The 22,927-nt window shown below is 37.3% G+C and overlaps 1 protein-coding gene across 4 annotated transcripts; it reads right to left on the bottom strand.

Annotated features, from left to right (window-relative positions):
- Nucleotides 1-547: 547 nt before the first annotated feature.
- Nucleotides 548-22,801, bottom strand: ZDBF2 (zinc finger DBF-type containing 2). 4 transcript variants are annotated; one of them, XM_081577733.1, is made up of 8 exons: nt 22,601-22,801; nt 19,616-19,707; nt 16,666-16,719; nt 16,311-16,361; nt 15,895-15,973; nt 13,023-13,125; nt 11,790-11,917; nt 548-8,035 (listed from the first exon to the last, which is right to left on the bottom strand). In XM_081577733.1, the coding sequence occupies exons 6-8, from the start codon at nt 13,080-13,082 to the stop codon at nt 952-954; spliced, it is 7,272 nt and encodes a 2,423-aa protein (XP_081433859.1). In that variant the 5' UTR covers nt 13,083-13,125; nt 15,895-15,973; nt 16,311-16,361; nt 16,666-16,719; nt 19,616-19,707; nt 22,601-22,801; the 3' UTR covers nt 548-951. The 4 variants fall into 4 exon arrangements, with proteins under 4 accessions (XP_081433859.1, XP_081433858.1, XP_081433860.1 ...); XM_081577732.1 differs by lacking the exon at nt 16,666-16,719 and having other exon boundaries at nt 19,616-19,709; XM_081577734.1 differs by lacking the exon at nt 16,311-16,361.
- Between the last annotated feature and the right edge of the window lie 126 nt (nt 22,802-22,927).

Genomic DNA, 22,927 nt, shown 5'->3' with positions numbered 1-22,927 from the left:
ACGCCAGGCTTCTCTGTCCATGGAATTCTCCAGGAAAGAATACTGGGGTGGGTTGCCATTTCCTTCTCCAGGGAATCTTCCCCACCCGTCCACAATCTTCCCCTGCATTGCAGGCAGATTCTTTACCGTCTGAGCTACCAGGGAAGTTGGAAGAAAAGCATAATCACACTGGCAAGATTATTTTCCCCTTAAGATCTACTAATGCTAAAGAGAAACCTACAGAGATTGTATATATACAATATAGATGTGTCTAAAGGAAGAAAGTTGAAGGCCTGCAGATACAGTTAATGAAACAGGGGGAGTCTGTTACGTATTTAAATCACCAGGCAGTTTTTTTAAAACCGGATTAAAGTTAATGAAATCTCATTCTCTGTAATGCTTTTGAAAGAAAGATAAATTGTATTTTGTGTGTAGATTATTTAGGTTAATCCCACTCAAAAGCTGAGATAATCTATTAGAACTTCTTTTTAATTACCCAGTTAGAATATGATATTGACAACACTACTTTGAAACACACAGAAAATAACTACATATTCATCTGTTCCAATTTTTAAAAATAAGATAGCATTTTATGTTTGCCATATTCATTCTTGCAATATTATAAGCTACTGACATGAGACACAATCATAAAAAATAAATGGGACATGAATGAAGGTAGAAAATGGTATATATATTGTGCTAAATTATGTAATATAAGTTAAGATGAAGCTCTTCCACAGCAAAGGGACAAAGGGCATTTTTAAATTAAAAAAAAAAAAAAGACCCTAACACTAACTTTAAATGTCCTGAAAAATAAAGCTATAGCAAAATAGTTGAAGGTTCATTTTTTTCACCAAAGTTAGGAGAGCTATGTACACTAGATAGTACACTAGGTACCAAATATATTTTCAATTGAAGCACTGAATCTTCAACTAGCCCTTAACAGAAACACCTCTAGTTTACTTCATTACCTCAAAATTTGTTAGAGAACCGAGTCTTCATTCTATCCGAATACGGTACACCAGAAAACAAACTTCTCAAATCATATGTTCTAACAGGTCTGTAAGGCTTTCTCTGTTGTCTTCTAGGGTGTTTTTTATTACCATTCTTCTTACTTTGTGCAATGCTGGAAGATGTCTGCACAGGTTGCTTAGGAGAAGAGCTTGCTATAGCTTGTGACTGCTCTTCAGCTTCTGCTGACAGAACTAAGGAGTTTGAGAGCATATTAGCTGGTTTCTTCGCCTTCTCTAACCTACTAACATCAGGTTTTTTCTTCTTAATATGCATCCTAACAAAAGTGCTCCTGGACTGATATTTGTGACGCAAAAAAACAGAGTATTTTGGAATATATTTTTTAATTATATCACTTAGTTTGCTCTGAATCCAAATTGACCGTTTTTCTGAAGTAATTCTGGTATTTTGCTGGGGAATAACTGATCTACGACCTTTTTTGGGAAAATCTGGCTTATTACTAGTTGTTACCTTCCTTCTCTGATTTTTGCTTTTACTTTTCAAAACCTTTTTTCTAAATGATTTCAATGAAATTTTGGCAACACCACAACTTGAAAAAGTTGACTGGAAATTACTTTCTTTTGAAATTTCACTAGAAAAAATCTTGGATTTTTCTGGAAACACAGAAGATTCACCAGCCTCTTGACATGATGTTAGTTCATTTCCTACTGACACTGTCATAAAAGGTACTGAAGCAGAGCTTTGTACATAAGGATCATTATCTTCTGCATTAGAATTTAAGTGGCTAACATGCATTTCAACACAATTATTCCTGTCAGACCCTGGTACTTCTATGTTCAGAGAAGGATCAATTACAATCTGCTTATTCAATGGGTCATAACAATTAAAGGAACTCTGGTTAAATTTGTACTGTATGTTAATATCACAACTATTTTTACTACAGTGTCTCCTTTTAGAGAAGCTGTTGGATTCACCTTTCTTCAACTTAATATTTGAAGAAAGTATATAAATTAAGGTGTTTGCTTGCAAAGGCTTCAAAACTCTAATACATGATTCAGGAAATTCATTTTTTTTAACTTTCTCTCTTGTTTTCCCATTGTTTTGTAAAAGTAAACGCTTCCTTACTGGAGAGTCTTTCTCTTGTCCACTAATTCTTCTTTTTGTCCCTGGGTGATTTGTGAGATTGGTTTGAGTTCCATGGCTAACTTTTATAGCCTGGCCTTGAGAGGCCACTGGCCATGTTTGTTCATGATTCCTCTCTGTTGAAGGATAATGGTTAGGTTTATCTAAAGCCACTGAAAAGTCATCAATATCTGAAATACCACCCACATTATCATCACAATCTGAGAGAACTCGAATTGATGTGGTGTCCTGATTGAGGTCAGCCCAGGTCATCTTTTTTTCTTCATTCAAAAATTTTTTTTTAGTTTTTCTCATCTCATAGTCACTAACAAAGTAACAGTAGAAATGACCTTTCTTAAATTCCTTCACAAGAGCACTCATTTGCACATCATCTTCTTTCATTATCTGAGACCACGTTTTCCCCACAAATGAAGGAGGGACGGAAGGCAAGTCTTCAGGAAGTAGTTCATGAAGATCATCTCCTATGACCTCCTTTTCTTTTTCCAAGTTCCTTATAGAATCAACTATGGGAACCGAGTCTGAATGGGAATTATTATGGTTTGTTTCTCTCTGGTCAAAAGACATGTTTTTAAATAGGTTGATCTTATTAATAGCTTCTTGAGGCTGGTCATTGCCAGACTGGAGAGAAGGATCACATCGAAAATTCACCCCAGAACCACAAGGTTCACAGCTCATACTTTCTAGATCAGTATGTTTTAACTTCAAAAGGTTTTCTTGATCAGGCATTTGATGGATCACCAATCCAGGAGATGCATTACAACCCATTGCGGAAACACCAGATTCACAGTTCTTATCTTTTAGGCCAACATTTTCTACATCTTTCCAAAGGCTGACTCCTTTGTCAACCTTCTGCTGTTGCTGAGTTACTGGCTGAGAAGCCTCCTCCCATTCAAAGTTTCTTTTAGGACCACTAGATTGATAGCTCTTATCTTTGGGGTCACTATATTTTGCCTTTTTTTTTTCAGATTCTTGCAACTGGTAAGTCATGGACTGATGAGAGGAATCAATTTGAAAACTCAGTTCAGAAACATAAGGCTCACAGCTTGTCTCTTCCAGAATAATATAGTCTTGCTTCTGCTTTACTACTTTGAAGACCTTTTTGGAATGGTCTGTCACTGATTGAGGAGAGGCTTCGCAAACATATCTTAGTTCAGAATCACGAAAGTCACAGTTCTCATCTAGGTCAAAACTTTCTGCATTTATACAGCTGATTTCTTTGACAGTCTTTTGAGGTGAATCAATCACTGGCTGAAAAGGGACATCAGAATCTGAAATCATTTCACAGTCATTATCACTTGCCATCAGGTCCACAAACAGCATCTTATCTGTTTCTCTGTCTGACTCTTCAAGTTCGTTTATCACTATTTGAAGAGGAACATCAGAATCGCACACTATTTCAGAATCCCTAGGTTCATTAACCTCTTCTTCCATTCCAAGATGCTTTTCCATCTGAAGATTTATTTCTTTGCAAACCACTTGGGGTTGGTCACCACCTAACTGAAGATGAACACCAGAATCACATTTTATTTCAGAAACACTAAGTTCACAGTTCTTATTTTCTAGGTCATTCTGATCCTCCTCTTGCAAGTTTATTTCTTTGACAGCCACAGCAGAATGACCAGCTACAAAGTCAACATTAGAATCATAACTTACTTCAAAATCACCTAGTTTGTATCTTTTATCTTCCAGGTAAATATGGTCTTCCTCCCAAAGACCTATTTCTTTAACAGCTTTTTTTTGAAGTTGCCAGGTCACTGACTGAAGAGGATATTCAGAAACAAAATTTATCTTAGGACCACAAGGATCATTGCTTTTATCTTCCAAATTGGCTTGTTGCTCTTCCAAATCGTGGTTTGGCTCAACCACTGATTGGAGAGGGGTATTTGAAACAAAAATGATTTCAGAATCATTAGGTTCATAGCTCTTAGCACTCAGACAAACAGGTCCCTCCCTCAGAAGATTAATTTCTGTAATAGCCTCTTGAACTTCATTAGCCACAGATTGAGGAAGTTCATCGGAAACAAAATTTATTTTTGAATCACTAGGTTTGATAACCTTATCTTCCAAGTGAACATGCTCCTTCAGGTTTACCTCCTTAACAACTTCAGTTTGGCCAGCCACTGACTGAAAACGGACATCAGAGTCAGATACAATTTCAAAATGCTTAGGTTCATCTCGCTTATCTTCCATGTCAACTTCATCCCTCCAAGGGCTTATTTCTTTAACAGTTTGTCTAAGCTGGTTGGCCACTGATTGAAGGGGGTCATCAGAATTAAAATTTATTTCAGAACCACAAGATTGATTGTGCTTATCTTCTAGTTCAGTATGCTTTTGCTCCAAAATAGTTATCTGAGGATGATCAACTACTGACTGACCTGTGAGATCAGAATTCCAACTCATTGCAAAACCACTATCTTGCCTGTTCTTATCATTCAAGTACATATGATTTTCATTCTTGAGGTTTATTCGTTTACCAGCCACTTGAGGTTGACTGGACACAGATGGAAGAGAAACATCAGAATTATGTATTAATTTAGAATCATTAGGTTCATCAACCTTATTCTTCAGGCTCATAGCCTCTTCTTTCTGCACGTTTGTTTCTTCAACCACTTCCTGAAATTGTTCGGTCAATGGCTGAAGAGGGTCAGCAGAATCAAAATCTATTTTACCATCACTAGATTCATTGTTTGTATCTTCCAAATTAACATGTTTTTCCTTCAAAAGGGCTAGTTGAGGTTGGTCAATGACTGAATGAAGAGGGTTATTGGTATTCAATTTTTTTTCAAAGCCTCTGGGTCCAGTACTTTCATCTTCTGGTTCAACATGGTTCTCCTTCAAAACAGTTGTTTGAGGTTTTTCATTCATTGACTGAAGAGGGACATCAGAGTCCAAAATTACTTCAGAACTACTATATTTATCACTTTTGTTCTCTAGAACAACATGTTCTTCTTTCTGAACACTTATTTCTTTAACAGTTATTTGGGGTTCAGTCACTGAATAATCAGAATCTAAACTTATTTCAGAACCATTATATTCAGCACTTTGACCTTTTAACTTAGCATGCTTTTCTTTTTGAAGCCCTAGTTCTTTCACAATCACTTGCTGTTTATGAGTCACTGACTGAAGAGGGGTATCAGTATCCAAACTTGTTTCAGAAACTTTTAACTCATTACTCTTATCTGTTAAATTTACACGTTCTTCTTTTTGGTTTATTTCTTTAATAGCTATGGAAAGATGACCAGTTACTAAATGAAAAGCAATACCAGATTTCAAACTGCTTTCAGAAACAACAGGTACATTATCCTTATATTCTAAGTGTATATTCTCCCCTTTCTGAAGGCTTCTTTCTTTAATAGGATCTTCAGAATGTCCAGTCATTGAATGGAAAATATCATAATCAAAAATTTTAGAATCACTAGGTTTATTTTCCTTATTTTCTAAGCGTACCCACCCTTCTTTTTGAGGATTTAGATTTTTAACAGCTTCTTCTGGCTGGTTAACCACTGAGTGGAAAGGGATATAAGAAGCCAAACTTATTTCAGAACCAGTGGGTGCATCATCCTTCTCTCCTAAATGTGCACACGCTTCTTTCTGAATGAATGCTTCTTTAACTACCACTTCAGATTGATAAGTCCCTGAATGAAGAGGCACATTAGAATCAAAAGTCATTTCAGAAACACAAGATTCACTACTCTTATTTTCCATATCAACAGGATCCTCCTCATAAACAGTTACTTGAGATTGGTCAACTACTGAGTGAAGAGGACTATCAGAATAAAAAGTTATTTCAGAACTAATTGATTCAAAGCTCTCATCTTCCAGGTTAACATGCTTCTTACTTATTTCTTCAACATCCAGCTCAGGATACTCAGAAACTGACATAAAAGAAGAATCGGAGTCAAAAGTGGACTTAAGACTGAAACATCCATAGCTCTTAACTTCCATGTCAACATTTAATGCTTTCAGATTTATTTCACCACAAGCGCCTATAGGGTGAGAATCAAAACTGAGATCAGAAATGCTAGACTTAACACTCTTCTTCTCCAGGTCAATAGCTACTTCCTGAGCGTTTACCTCTTTAACTGCTACTTGGGATTGGGCAGGCACTAACTGAGGATGCGTTTTCATCAGATGAAACTTTATCTCAGGACCATGAAATTCACAGTTCATATCCACAAGGCCATTCTTTTCTTTCTGAAGATTGGTATTTTCAACATCCTTCTGAGGTCCATCAGACACGGTCTCAAGAGAGACATCACGATCAAGATATGCTTTAGCACTACTGGGTTTATAATTCCTATCTTTCAGAGAGACAAGCCTATCCTCCAGGTTTCTTTCACTGACAGCCATGTGAGGATGGTCGAAGACTGACTGAAGAGAAACATCACAATCAAAACTTGTTTCAGAACAACTCGATCCATAGTTCTTATCAACCAAGCTAATGTGAACCTTCTTCTGAAGTTCTGTTTCTGTGACAGTCACTGGGAATTGGCCAGGCACTGACTGAAGAGAGAAAACAGAATCAGCACTTATTTCAGAGCTACTAGATCCATAGTTCATGTCAACCAAGCCAACGAGCGCTCCCTTAGGAAGGTTTACTTCTTTCTCAGGCAGCTGGGGGCACTCATCAGTTGACTGAAGTGAGGCATCACAATCAAAATTCATCTCAGAATCACTGGATTCGTAGCTTTCATCAACCAGCCTAATATGCATTACCTTCTGAACACTTCCATCTTTCACTTGAGTTCTGCTGGTAGTCAACTGAAGGGAGTCATCACAATCAGAGCTTATTTCAGAAATATAAGATGTATTATTCTTATACTGCAAATCAGTATGTACTCCCTTTGAAAGGTTTATTTCTTCAACAGTCACTTTGGCTTGGTCTATCAGTGAATAAAAAGAAGAACTGCCATCAAAACTTACTTCAAAATCTCTTGATTCACAGTTCTTATCTTCTCGGTCAGTTTGCTCCCCCTTCCAAAGGTCTGGCTCAGCCTCTTCACAGTGATCAGATGCTGACTGAAGAGAGCCACCAGCAAACTTCATTTCAGAACTCACTGAGATCTTCTGTTCCAAAAAGGCTGACTTGTTAAAAACCAAATGCTTTCCTTCCTGGTTATGATCCATATTAGGAAAGAATTTCTCATGGTGCTTTGGAATGTCATCTTCAAAGATTCCTTTATTAGAAGGCATGTCAGTTTTATTCAGGTTGACTACTGGATGTATTGCAAATTTAGAAAGAGATTCCAATTTTAAAGAGTTTTCAGTACCCACAAATTCATGGACTTTAAAGTCAGTTGACAAAGCTTTAGTCTGAGAATTTAAATCTTCCTGTAAGGTCAACTTATCTGAATTTATACGTAAAGACTTTCTGTTTAACTCTTTAGGTTTCTGATATGGAACTGAAGAAGTTTCTGGATGGGATGGTAGCACAGGGTTTCTAGAGCCCTTGTCTAGCTGTTTAAGGTATTTGTCAAATTTGTTTGGGTCACATTTGTTAACTGAATCCAAATGGACTCCAAGTGATAAACCAGTAGTAGTGTCAGTTGTAATTGGTCTTTCATGAGAACTTTCAGGTAAACAACTAACAGGAGCATTAGAAATCACTGATGAACATATTACACTTTGTCTATTATTTTTACTGTGACCAATACCAACTGGATTAAACTCTTTCATACTGCTCCCAATTTTATTAATGAACTCCAAGGGATGCTGTTGTCCTTTCTCCAGTTTTTGAATAACTGATGGTCGATCTGAAACACCATGTATATATCCCTGAGGCCTAGAATACAACTTTTCAACAGGTTCAGATGCCTTAGCAGATATCTCTTCTCTGACTCCAGCAGCATCCTCAGTCTTTACTTCGGGACTAAAATCATTATTAGGAACCACTTCTGAAGGTGACACAGTAGTCATATGAAGTCTCTCATTTTGCATTGGTCTAAAAAATAAGGGGAAAAAATTCCATAAAAATATTTTAACATCTGTTTAAGATTTTTCAATGCATAATACATGCTATGTTCTTTCTATCCTGAGGCAGATTCCTAGAACAAAGAGTTTCAAAATAAATTAATTTTGTAACATTTGGCTAAGGACAGAAAGGAAGGTAGAATCATAAAATCAAACAAGTTGGAAATCCCAGAGGATTCTATGAAACCAGCATCACCCTGATGCTATACCAAAGATATCACACACAAAAAAGAAAATTACAGGTCAGTATCACTTATGTATTGATACATAGACACAAAAATGCTCAGCAAAATATTATCAAATCAAATCCAACAATTCATTAAATAGATCATACACCATGATCAAGTGGGATTTACCCCAAGGATGTAAGGATTTTTCAATATCTGCAGAATCAATCGCTGTGGTATACCACATTAACAAACTGAAGAATAAAAATCATATGATCATCTCAATAGATGCAGAAAAAGCTTTTGACAAAATTCAACATCTATTTATGATTTCAAAAAAAAAATCTCTAACAAGTGGGCATAAAGGGAACATACCTCAACAAAATAGGCTATATATGATAAATCAACAGCTAACATCATACTCAACAGTGAAAAGTCTAAAGCATTTCCTCTAAGACAAGACAAGGATGAACAAGACAAGGATGCCCACTCTCACCATTTTTACTGAACAGTTTTAGAAGTCTTAGTCACAAAAACTAGAGAAGAAAAAGAAACAAAAGGAATCCAAAATGGAAAGGAAGAAGTAAAACTGTCATTGTTTGCAGATGACATGATACTATACATAGAAAATCTTAAAGATACCATCAAAAAAAAAATTAGCACTCATCAATGAATTGATAAAGTTGCAGGATACAAAATTAATATACAGAAATCTACTGCATACACTAACAACAAACTATCAGAGATGTTAAAGTAACAATCCATCTACCACCACATCAAAAAAGAATGAAATACCTAGGAATACACCTACCTAAGAAAGCAAAAGATCTGTACTCAGAAAACTATAAGACGCTGACGAAAGAAACTGACAGAGGTACAAACAGATGGAAAGATACACTGTGTTCCTGGAAGAATCAGTGTTGTTAAAATGAACATACTACCCGAAGCAAACTACAGAGTCACTGCAATCCCTATCTAAACACCAAAGGTTTTCTTCACAGAGCTAGAACAAATAATTGTAAAAGTTGTACGGAAACACAAAATACCCTCAACAGCCAAAACAATCTTGAGAAAGAACAGAGCTAGAGGAATCAGTAATCTAAACAGTACGGTAACCTCACAAAAATAGATACATAGATCGATGAAACAGAACAGTGTTCAGAAATAAACCTACACACTTATGCTCAATCTATGACAAGTGGAAGTCACTCAGTTGTGTCTGCCTCTTTGGGACCCCATGGACTGTAGCCTGCCAGGTTCCTCTGTCCATGGAATTCTCCAGGCAAGAATACTGGAGTGGGTTGCTATTCCCTTCTCCAGGGGATCTTCCCAACCCAGGGATCGAACCTGGGTCTTCTGCATTGCAGGCAGATTCTTTACCATCTGAGCCACCAGGGAAGCCCAAATCTATGACAAAGGAGGCAAGATTATACAATGGTGAAAAGATAGTCTCTTTAATAAGTGATGCTTGGAAAACTGAATCGTTAGCCACATGAAAAAGAATGAAATTAAAACTTTCTCTTAACACCATATTCAAAAATATACTCAAAATGGATTAAAACCCTAAATGTAACACCAGATACTATAAAACTCCTAGAGGAAAACATAGGCAAAACACTAACATAAATCACAGCAATATTTTTTTGGAGCCATCTCATAAAGCAAAGGAAACAAAAGCAAAAATTAACAAACAGAACCTAATTAAACTTTAAAGCTTTTGCACAACAAAGGATATCTTCAATAAAATAAAAAGACATCAAGCATACCCAAATTTAGAAAACATCCTACAAAATAACTAGCCAGTACTCTTCTAAAAAGTGTCAAGGTCTTAAAAGTAGAGACAGACTAAGGAGCTACTCAAGATTAGGGGAAAGTACAGAAATGTGACAATTCAATGCACTGAGTGGTCCTGGATGGAATGTTGGTCCCAAAAGAAGGACATTAGTAAACACAACTGACAAAATCTGAATCAGTTCTATAGTATGGTATCATGGTGATTTCACGGACTTGATCACTGAACTGTGGTTATTTTATTTTTCTTATTTATTTTTGGCTGTAATGGGTCTTCCTTGCTAGTGTGCAGCCTTTCCCTAGTTTCGGGGAGCAGGGCTACTCCTCCTTGAGGGGCACGGGCTTATTGCGCTGGCTTCTCTTGTGGTAGAGCACAGACTCGAGACCCACGGGCTTCAGTAGTTGCGGCTCATGGGCTCTAGAGGGCGGGCTCAGCAGTTGTGGCACACAGGATTAGTTGCTCCATGGCATGCGGAGTCTTCACAGACCCAGGATCAAACCGGTGACCCTTGCAGTGGGAGGCAGATTCCTATCCACTGTATCACTAGGGAAGTCCACTGTGGTTATTTTAGATTTAACATTTGGGGAAGCTAGGTGAACATTACACAAGAAGAATTTCTTGTACCAGTTTTGCAACTAAATTTTTGTAAGTCTGAAATTATTCTAAAACACAAAAGTTAAAAGAATAAAAAATATTTTAATGTCCATAAACTTTAGCCCAAAAGTTCACAGTCTAGAAGTCTACTCCACAGAAAAAGCTGCATGTAGAATATGTTTGTTGAAGCGTTGTTTATATACACTATAAACTGGTAATTTATACTAACCTCAAGATAGGTTAATTCCATCTTTCCACCAGCTAAGAAAACAAATATTTTTTTCCTAACTTTTCCCCATCATAACTTTTTTATCACTTGCTAAGTTTTAGGTTGGTGACTTGCAAGGTGTGCAAGAAGTTTATCCTTTATTCTGCTGCCAGGACTAAAGTCAACTAATACTGTACAAGTGTGCTAATGATCTATGTTGCTTTATCTTATACAGCTGTAGCAGCAAACTCATCAGAGTACATAATCTGATTTTCTATCAAAGTTCTTCTTCAACATAGGACATTAACTTTTTAAAATGTTATCAAAATATTTCTTTTTATTAAAACAATCAAAATATATTAATATAAGAGTAAGCTATCAAGATACTGACAAATTATAAAAATAATCAATTCTATTTTACAGAGTAGCATAGAGTTAGCAAATAGTTCCATTAATGTGGAATTAATTTTTACCTTGACTATCCTTACTTGGCTTCTACCACCAACTTTTGGTTATTAATCTTGTTAAAGTTATGTTTGTTCCCACCTTTTTACCCTGCTTAATCCTGTGACATCCTTGATGATACATAATTATTTACTGGCCTGACTTTTCTTTAGAAAAAGCATAGTGTAGTCCATATCTTTTAGAGTAAGATTTTTTTACTTAACCTAGGAAAAATTTTTAAACAATTGCAAAGATAAGTTACTAGATAAAGGTTCACTTTATATTCCCTGATTCAAAGATTCACTTTAGGAAGTATTAGGATGTTAACACAAACATCTACTAGGTATTAATATTCCCTAAAGAAGGGCATGGCAACCTTCTCCAGTATTCTTGCCTGGAGAATCCCACGGACAGAGGAGGCTGGTGGGGCTACAGTCCACAGGGTCACACAGAGTTGGACACAACTGAAGCAACTTAGCACACATGAATATACTAATATTATTTCACTCAGTTATCCTACCTGCTTTCTTGATAATGACACGGGTTGTGCTGCAGTACATCCTGCAAGAAACGTTCCATCAAACTAGCAGCACCCATCTGTTGTCTTTTCTGTGTGATCAAGTATCTGTGATGGTCACTGGATATATGCTAGGAAGTAAAAAGAAAATGAATATTTCTAAATATTCTAATGGGTAAACATACTAATGGGTAATACTCATTAGTACGGAGAGCATCACAATATAGATTCATCATACTCCTGGTAAAAGTATAAAATGATATACCCTTTATATAAAGCAATTCTAAAATACCCATCTGAAAACCATTTAAGGGGAGCACAAATCAATGCAGAATATTAGAGGACACGGAGCTCACTTCTCCCCATGAACATATCAAAAATACATCTACATGTGAAACAATTATCACTGAAAACTAACTGGAAATGAGTAAAAGGACTCCTGCACAACCGCGGCTGTAAGTAAGATACACAGGAAGGGCAGGAAGGGAAGAAAAACAAGCAAGTGGATTGTAAGTGTGCTCAGGGGAGGGGATTCAAAGGCAAAAGGAGTCTATCGGAAGGGTAAACGACCCATACAACAACTCTGTTTTTCACTTTCAGTACACTATTCAATAAATTACATGTTACCCAATCATTATAAAATAGGCTTTGCATTAAATGATTTTGCCCAACTGTAGGCTGATGTAAGCATTCCAAGTACTTTTAGGGTAGGCTAGGTAAGCTGTGATGTTCAGTAGGTTAGATGTGTTAAATGCATTATCAACTTAAGAGACTTTCAAATTATGATCAGGATGTAATGCCACCCTTCTGCCTCAGCGTCTCTATCCTTGCTATCCTGTCCCTCTAACCTAGAAATTCTGCCCCCCAAGATGTAAGCAAGCCTGATCCCCACATTTCATTCAAATCTCAGCTCAAATGTCACTTCTGTAACCTCACCTGGCCACTCTACCTAAAATCACACCTTCTTCCCTATTTTCCTCTCCTCATATCATTTATCACAATCTGACACACTATGTACTAAATTGATGTGACTACTTATTTTCTGTCTTAGTGCATCAAACTATAAGCTTCATGAATAAAAGAAACTGATTTCGTTCATAGCCATATCCCTACAAGCCACATCTCCTCATTAGTAGATTCTCAATATGGTCTGTTAAATGAATTTGATTGTGTAAAAGAAGGGAAAGTTACGAGTAGGTCCTCTGTGGTATAACCATAGTAATAGGATCTTCTCACCTGCTCCAGGTTATTATAGAATACGCAACAAAAACTGCAATATCCTGATCTGTTCTGCATGTTGAAAAACCAGTCAGATGGCTATTGTCCTCGAATACTCAAACTGGAAGAAAAGAAAAATGACAAAAACACAACAATTCCTTACTACCATGAGGAAGATAGCTATGATAATATCATAGAACAGAAATTCATTCTTGAGTCCTACTCACTATTATTTCTAATAATTATGAGAATAGAAAAGGCTACCATGAGCTACTGAACGAATTGGTGAGCCTGCAATTACCTGAGACCTTTCTATATTCTTTTTTTAAAATTGAGGAATATTTGATGCACAATATAAGTTTCAGGTGTACAACATAGCACAATTCAAAATTTTTAAAGGCTATATTCCATTCATAGTTATTATAAAATATTGGCTATATTCTGTGTGTTGTACTATATATCCATGTAGCTTATCTATTTTATACATAATTCTTTGTGCCTCTTTGGTTCAGTTCAGTCGCTCAGTCATGTCCGACTCTTTGTGACGCCATGAATTGCAGCACGCCAGGCCTCTCTGCCCATCACCAACTCCTGGAGTCTTCCCAAACCCATGTCCATCGAGTCAGTGATGCCATCCAACCATCTCATCCTCTGCCGTCCCCTTCTCCTCCTGCCCCCAATCCTACCCAGCATTAGGGTCTTTTCCAGTGAGTCAACTCTTCGCATGAGGTGGCCAAAGTATTGAGTTTCAGCTTCAACATCAGTCTTTCCAATGAACACTCAGGATTGGTCTCCTTTAGGATGGATTGATTGGATCTCCTTGCCATCCAAGGGACTCTCAAGAGTCTTCTCCAACACTACAGTTCAAAAGCATCAATTCTGCGGCGCTCAGCTTTCTTCACCGTCCAACTCTCACATCCATACGTGACCACTGGAAAAACCATAGCCTTGACTAGACGGACTTTTGTTGGCAAAGTAATATCTCTGATTTTAAATATGCTATCTAGGTTGGCCATAACCTTCCTCCAAGGAGTAAGCGTCTTTTAATTTCATGGCTGCAATCACCATCAGCAGTGATTTTGGAGCCCAAAAAAATAAAGTCTGACACTCTTTCCACTGTTTCCCCATCTATTTCCCATGAAGTGATGGGACCAGATGCCATGATCTTAGTTTTCTGAATGTTGAGCTTTAAGCTAACTTTTTCACTCTCCTCTTTCACTTTCATCAAGAGGCTCTTTAGTTCTTCTTCACTTTCTGCCATAAGGGTGGTGTCATCTGCATATCTGAGGTTATTGATATTTCTCCCGGCAATCTTGATTCCAGCTTGTGTTTCTTCCAACCCAGCGTTTCTCATGATGTACTCTGCATATAAGTTAAATAAGCAGGGTGACAATATACAGCCTTGACGTACTCCTTTTCCTATTCGGAACCAGTCTGTTGTTCCATGTCCAGTTCTAACGGTTGCTTCCTGACCTGCATACAGGTTTCTCAAGAGACAGGTCAAATGGTCCGGTATTCCCATCTCTTTCAGAATTTTCCACAGTTTATTGTGATCCACACAGTCAAAGGCTTTGGCATAGTCAATAAAGCAGAAATAGATGTTTTTCTGGAACTCTCTTGCTTTTTCAATGATCCAGCGGATATTGGCAATTTGATCTCTGGTTCCTCTGCCTTTTTATTCTCTGCATTTATTTTGCCCCTCTTTTCTTCCCTTTCCACCCTGGTAACCACTAGTTTCTTCTCTGTATCTGTGAGTCTGTTTCTTTTCTGTTATATTCACTAGTTTATTTTTTAGATTCCCCACGTATGCGGATATATATGATATCATACAGCATTTGTCTTTCACTGAGACCTATGCATCTTTTAAAAGAATAGTGTGTTGCCAATATTTGAAGCCTAGATGACTACATTTTTACTGATTTCCTGGTAAGTTGTTAAGAATTATCGGGATGTGGTTCAGTATTGAATACAGTACTCAATTTATAAAGACAAATTACTATTACTAAATTGCTACTATAGTATACTTACTATACTCTGATGAAGCTCATTAATGTTTCTATCATGTTTCTACACAAAATCCCAGTTCATGTGAACACTTGGTGTCATATATAACATCTTATTCTCTATCATGAAAGTAAAGATACCACATTTATTTTCTGCTTAATCCACAAAGAGGCAGATATTAAAGTAATTTATCCAACAAAGTTGCTAAAAAACAAAATAGCAACCAATACAGCCTCTGAAGCAAAAGATATTTCTCTTCTGACAATTACATAAACCAAACATGAAGACTTTTTTCCAACTAGTGGAAGTCCAACAAAAATTTCTCTTAGTAAGAAACAATAAGAGAAAAAGGAATAGTTTATTTGGTAAACAGGAACAGTTTATTTATTAAACAAATAAAGAATAGTTTCCAAGTATCAACCCTCAAGCTCAAAACTATAATCCTTCAACACTTCATAATATACTGATTTCCAAGCCAGGTTGAATATAAAAATCATCCTCCAAAATTCTGATTTAGTAAATCTGAGAATAGAGCCTAGAATTTAGAATTTTTAAAATTTCCTTACATACTCATTTATACAAAATGTAACAAATTTAAGTAATAAATCCAATAAAATATAGCTTTTTGCTGTTTTGTGAAAGTGAAAATAGAATTTTTAAGAAATAATTTCATTAAGATTTTAATCTTGATTATTTTAAACACGCTCAACTGTCAAAAAATATAAAGAGAACAATCCTGTAATGTTGAGTATTTCTGATAAGATTGTCTGCAACAGAAAAAGTTTATTCACTAAAATCAGTGTTCAAACATTGAAATCACAACCTTAAAACCAATGAGAATAACAAAGCTTCATTAAATCAAAATTCTATCATAACATTCACTTACCCATTACTTTTTATTATGAGAAACTTTGATAGTGTCTAACTTCTCACTTATAAAGAAAATAAATCAATTAAATCAGCCTCTGAAATAAAGAATATATAAGAAATTATTTACTTAAAATTTGATCTTTTTTCCTTTAATTTACTTTACTTATTAACCTGAAGCAACAAAATGAAAGAAATTTTAAGTTGCATTCACCAATACAGCAATTTTCAGGCTGAGATAACTCTAGAGTTTAAACATAAACTCTGAAAATAGTTAAATAAACTTTTTAGTGCTTTATTTAAAATATAACCAAGACATTCATTGAATAAAAGACAAAATGAAAGTATGAGTCTACCATCTCACACACATGCGCGCAAAATTTAAATATCTTTTTTTATCTTTAACCCTTATGGTAACTCCCAAGGCATTATTACCTGCCATTTCCATCATCTCTAGTGCCATATATATGCCACAATGAAACAGACCTACAATAAACCAAAAGCACCCATTGGCATTTTGAAAAATTCACATGCTAGGACCCCAAAAACATGGAACCAAAATCCCCTGGTAGGAAGCAGGCACATGCATATTATACAAATTTAAAACGTTCCAAGATGATTCTGATACAGGTTGAACCAATAACATGTCATTTTTCATGTAGTAATAAAATCCTTAAAGGTACCATTTCTTTGGGACCTGGGATGACATTAAATGACCAAATGGCTCTTTTTATACAAACTCTGAATTCTACTGGTACCTGGTATTTTTATAAAGTAACAAATCATTTACCTTGAGCAGAAAAGATCAGATATTTCATCAGCTATATTTAGTCCTGGCAAACATCTATAAATCAAAATAAAACTGTTTAACAACAACAAAAAAGATAAGCCCTCTAAGTGTCTACCATTAATCAAATAAATACCCTCGAGTCACAATTTAAGCTTGAAAAGTGACACAATCATGTTTCCAACAAGAGAATAAAAATGATTAACTTTTGAACACAAAGCACTTTACATACTATGACTCACTGAATCCCACATGACCTCTTAAGACGTTCTGGAACAGAGCAACTCTGATGGTCCACTGAACCCACCGTCAAAAACTTCAGATCTCTGGGTTCTGGGAATAGTAGCTGTAAGAACGCAAGGCACACCTATGCCTCTGGTAGGGTTAAGAACAAAGAGGCCATCAAACCCAAAATGAACTTCATGAGAAACTTCTCGAAGAAATATTTATGTGAAATTTAAGTTTGGGTCTTGTACTAACCACGCCAACACTTAGCTCTTGTGTTAGTTTTAGTTTTTAAAAAAAAACACTGTCAATTCCCTATCAGCTATCTATATCAACTGACAATTCAGACAAATTATCAATTTTTTATTCCTCCACACTGTTGTGAGATAAGTGTTGACCTCTCCCCCAGCCCCGACCTTACCCAGGATCACTGGTTAGCAAAAAATTCCAACACTTGGACTCAACACCTGACACCACTGTCTGATCAAGGAATAAACATTTATCTCCTACCCTGGGCAAAGGCCCATGCCAGGAGCATGAAGGGATAAAAAGAAATATAAGACAAGCTTTCTTGTTCTCAATAAGTTTAAATGGAACTGGGAAATAAACATAAAAATATGAGGTGGTATCTGAGAAATGTCTAGGCATAAGTAATATGTGCAAATGGGTTTAGTTGCAAAACTCAGTTTTAGCTGTAGGAACCAGGGTGTCACAGCGGATATGATTTTATAACTGGACATTGGGAACCGCACAGAATTTTCTGACACAATTGTGAGGAAAAGATATTTCAAGTATCAGAGGTACAAGTACAAAAGCAAGAAAGCACGAGGTACCTTTGGAGATGGTAAGTTGACAAGTTCAGCTGGAGCTACATTTTCACTTAACAATTTAAGGGGCATTAGAGCAAGAAAAGTAGACTGAATTTTGACATAATAGGATTTAAAAGCAGACCAAAGATTCAGACCAGGGATCTCCAAACTCTAGGATCTAATGCTTGATGATTTGAGGTGGAGTTGATGCAATAATAAAAGAAAGAAATCAGTGCACAATAAACGCAGTGTGCTTGAATCATCCAAAAACCATCTGCCTCACCCCCTTCTTTGTCCGTGGAAAAACTATCTTCCACGAAACCTGTCCTGGGTGCCAAAAAGTTTGGGGACCCCTGATTTAGACCATATCTTTGGGCAGCATATAAATTTTTTGAAAAGCAGTGTATTCAGAGAGTGCTTTAAGAAAATTCTAGAACAACAGTTCTTCCCTACTCAAAGATGTTTTTCACAGGATTAGGAATATAGCTTTAAACTATTCAGCACCATTTCCTAGAATACTGAAGAATTAGTTAATACCCAAAACATTTAAATGCAAAGAGTCAGTATCCCTGACAGCAAAAACTTAGTCCCATTTATGCTTATAAATTAGGAAAATACACATTAACTTTTTTTAAGAAATGACTTTTATTCATTTTGTTATGAAATTTATTGACTTATTTTATTATGAAAGTAAAACAAAATTATAGCACAATTATGAAAATTAAGAAATAAAGAGCATAGGAATCACCCATAATCCCACTACCCACCATTCACATTGGCCATATATTCTTGTTCTAAACATGTTTTTACAAAAATGGAATGATACCACCCATTCTATTTTATAGTCTCCTCTCTCTTAACCATATATGATGAATACCTCTATATGATAATATATATAATTCCAAAACAGAATATTTAAAGACTACATACTATTTCATTTTATCAGTGTAAGATAAAAGTCCTCTTGCCTAACAAGAAAAGACCCAGCAGTTGGTGAGTTAACTTTTTAAAAATTAGTCAATAAGATGATTTGTAAAATACATACACATATAACCTTAATATTTTATCCAACTTAAAACATACAAATTAATACACGTTTGATTTAAGGTCAAGATGGGCTTTTTTGCTTCATTGAGGTCTTTTTGTGGATAAGTCAGCTTGAGTTCTGAGTCTTATTTTTTTCATATTTTCATAAACACATTTGATTTACCCTCAAGGAGTTCCAAAACCAAGTCCCCCTAAAACTGAGTTCCTCAGATGACTTTTATAATTAACCCCTCTATTCAAAACTTTACTCCCTTTCTTATCCCACCCTTGCTCCCTTTAGGATTGAGGAGTATCAAAGAAAAGGGGGTACTGAGACCCAGAAGGACCCTGAGGGGCCCTCCCAGGTGCAAAAGCCCCTCCATGTCTCTGATTTCTTGTTTGTAGAAAAAGGCTTTAGTCTCCTAGACCTACCCTGAGTTCCAAAAAGCAAAGAGGGAAGTTAAGAGTGCAGAAACAAAGGAAAAGCAGTTAGTCAAGAAAAGTAAGTATAGCTTAAAAAATATTTCAGTGATAAAACAATCGTAGGGTATATACATATATATATATAAATAAATAACAATCTGAAGCATAACTTCCAGCTTTTTTTTTTTTTTTTGCAGAAACTAAGACCCCTCCCACACCCAGGCCAGGGATACTGACTACATGCTGAAAGCAGGTAGACCCAGACTGGCTGGAACCAGAAGGTTAATGATTAAGAGTTCTGAACCATCACCCAATCGTCTCACCATGAACCAATCAGAAAAAAGTCCATCAACCCTCATCCCAAATGTTGTCCTTAAAAGACACTTCCTGAAAGTCATCAGGGAGTTCAGTTCTTTTGAACACGAATTGCCTTTTTTCCTTGCTTGGCACCCTGCAAATAAACGCTGTACTTTCCTTTACAACCTGGTGTCAGTAGACTGGCTTTGCTGTGCAGCAGGCGAGCAGACTCAAGTTCGGTTCGGTAACATTTCCATTTTGGTTCCTCTAAAACAGAATAAGAACTTAAAGACATTTTCAAAACTGAAAGCAGTATTATGATTAATGTTTAAGATTTTCCCAAACCTTTTACAGTTGTGATACCCAATTAAGTACTTTTGCAACAGCCTTTTTTTGAGGCCAAAGCATTTATTTTTCATAAAAATAACAATGCTATAAAAAAAAATGACAATGGTTACACTCTTTTTTCATTGGTTTATGTAACATTTAAAACTGCAAAAACCAATCTGGAGCAGCAAATAGAGATCTCTGAAGTGCTTGAGATAACTTCAGCAGAACTGACTCAAAACAGAAATAAAGCTGTGCTTTTTTTTTCCTGAGATCTGTACCTACTGCGGAGATAAATAAACACATTGCTGAAATGTCTTGAGTTAGAAGCATATGAGTTTCTCAAGCTGTAACACTAAATAAGAACTAAACCCAGAATCCCTGTGAGAAATATTTTTCAATTGCCTGATAATAGAGACATCAGCTCAACAGCAAATAAGGTAAGATTGGTACTTTTTCTGATGGTCCATTGGTTAAGACTCTGAGCTTTCAATGCAGGAGGCACAGGTTTGATCCCTCGTAACGAAAGTAAGATCCTACTACATTCCCTACAGAGGGGCCAAAATAAATAAATTAATCAGTGAAAGTCTCGACCGACTTTTTTCGACCCCTTGGACCATAGAGTTCATGGAATTCTCCAGGCTAGAATACTGGAGTGGGTAGCCTTTACCTTCTCCAGGGGAATCTTCCTGACCCAGGAATTGAACCGGGGTCTCCTGCATTGTGGGCGGATTCTTTACCAACTGAGCTATCAAGGGCATTTGGTCTACTGAATAAGAAAATCTAAAATATTTTTCTAGCAATAGTAAAACAGTAGGAGAGCAATCACAAAATAATGACCAAATGATATCATCTTAATTCAGGGTACCCTTCTTTATAACATTATTAACTAATTTTCAATTTCCCACTTTTTTGGATTATCTACCTTATGGGGGTTTACCTCTGATGACAAGAGTTATCCTGGATACCTTCGCTCAGTCTTTCTTAATAGATAACTTTTAGTGAATACTTAATAAAACATGTTCCAGGCACTAAATCAACAGTTTCACATGCATTATTGCATCTGAATATCAAACACCCTTAAAAGGCTGGTGTTCCAATAACTCCCACATTACAAATCAGGAAGTTCAGAGAGAAGCATTATCTTATTCCAGTCACACACCAATAACCAGTGTAGCTCCAAATTGACTCTTGGTCAATCTGAGCAGTTTATGCTCTTAATCTGTGAACTTCTTTCAAAGGCTTTCTCTCTGTATTTTCAGGAATGCTAATTGATTGTTTTAATATTATGTGAAAACACGTAATTAAGAATCTAATGTGCTACAAAAAACAAGGTCACATAGACCAAAGAGTAAAACTGTTGTTAACCTTAATTGCATCATTGCTCCCATTCTTTTTTCATTTTTTTCCCCTCCCATTCAGAGATGAGTGCTGACAGTACCTTAGTGATTTCCAAATTTAATTGGCATGGCACATGGGCAGCAATACATTTTATACCATAACCCAGTATATGTAAACACACATGTACACACCACACACGTTAGAACAGCTTCACAAAACAATACCTTCATTACATGTAATGAGTTCTGGTATTTCTATGTTATCTTATTTTGGCTTATGAAATTAATTTAGTAGTTATCAGCCACTAAATTAATTTCACAATTCACTAATGGTTTGAAAGCTGCCATTTTAAAAAACATTGTCTCAAGTGATTAAACCAAGCAAATAATATTTTATAGAAAATGACTGGTACTCTGAATTCAGTTTATTTCCATCCAACATCTTGGCCACTGCAGTGACATTTATTAAGCTTTTTAATAGTTTCTCTGCTAAAGTTAGTCACTGGTCAAGACTGAAGAAGAAAATTTTTGCTGTTCAGGCTTTGGGTCCAAATCAGTGCAAATTTGGAAGGCAGTAGAAAGATGTTTACACATTAATATAGAAAACTCTTTTTTGTATTAAAAAACAGATCATATTAGCAACCCATTTATGTAACACAAATATATGTTTTGTGTCCCAAACAGTTAATAGTGACTCTCTCTTGAGAATAACGGTGCTACAGCTTTTTTCAACGTTTCTCCCTCCCTGATAGTACATAATTCCTGCAAAAAAAAAAAGTAGACAAAATTTCAATTTGAGGGGGTAAAAAAAAGTGTTCTAGTTCCCTGAGAGCCGGTCTCTCTTCCACGCGCTGCCAGAATCATGTTAGGAACTGGAAAGGGCCTTAGAAGCACGTGAAAATGACGGCGTCATCTGACCAGATTTACACAACTGTTGCACGCCAATGGTAAAACGATCATTAACACAAAAATTTTACGTTTTCAAAACAAATTCTGTTTGCCAGAGGCCGGTGAAGGCTAGATTTGGGGACAGCTGGACACAACGCAGGACACTGGGGGGCAGTGGACATTGGGATCTGTGGACAGGTGGCTCCGGGTCTCGGCTCCACAGGTGCCTCTGCACGTCGCCGCGGGTACAAAGCCCCAAATCCGACTTCCGCAGGTAGCCCCCTCCCCAGCCCTACCCTCAGGCCTCGTCCGGGAGCCCCTCTGATCCAGGGCACCCGACAAAAGCGCAAGGCAGCCAGTTCGCCACCTCCACCCACGCCCCAGGCCCCCTGGATCCCGGCCTGGAGACTCCCGCCTGGCTCCCGCAGGAGGAGCAGAAAGGGACTCGGGGCGAGTGGAAGCCGAGGACCTGCGAGGTAGGCGCCGGAGAGCGGCGAGCCGTCTGCGCGTCCGTCGGGAGGAAGAAGGCGCCCGGCGGGGGAGGCGAGCATCTCTATCGCCCGCTCCGAACCCGCCCCCACTCCGCCCCGCCGCCGTTCTCACCTCGGTGAAAGATTCCCCAATTCCTTCCCGGCCTGAGGTGAAGGCCGAGGACCTGGGGACTGCGCTCCCTTCTACTTCGGTTCCACCGCGGCGTCCGGACCCAAGGTCGGTCAGACAGCAGCCGCTGCCCGCCGCCCGCGGAGCCAGAAATCGGAGCCGCCGTCTCTCCCGCCGGTGCGGGAGGATGAGCAGAGCGGGAGCGTCACTCACAGGTCCCCCGGCCAGCGTCACAACTCAGCCCACGTAGACACGCCGGGGAATGTAGCCTTGCGCTCATTAAGGTTTGACGTCAAGGAAGGTGCGAGAACAGGGGCCCCACTGACGCAG

Source organism: Giraffa tippelskirchi, chromosome 3, assembly GCF_054371585.1.
Source record: "Giraffa tippelskirchi isolate mGirTip1 chromosome 3, T2T-mGirTip1v1.2.pri, whole genome shotgun sequence".
In the NCBI taxonomy this organism is placed as follows: Eukaryota; Metazoa; Chordata; class Mammalia; order Artiodactyla; family Giraffidae; genus Giraffa; species Giraffa tippelskirchi.
The sequence above is the reverse complement of the archived record's forward strand: the minus strand, read 5'-3'. Positions and strand labels throughout refer to the sequence as shown.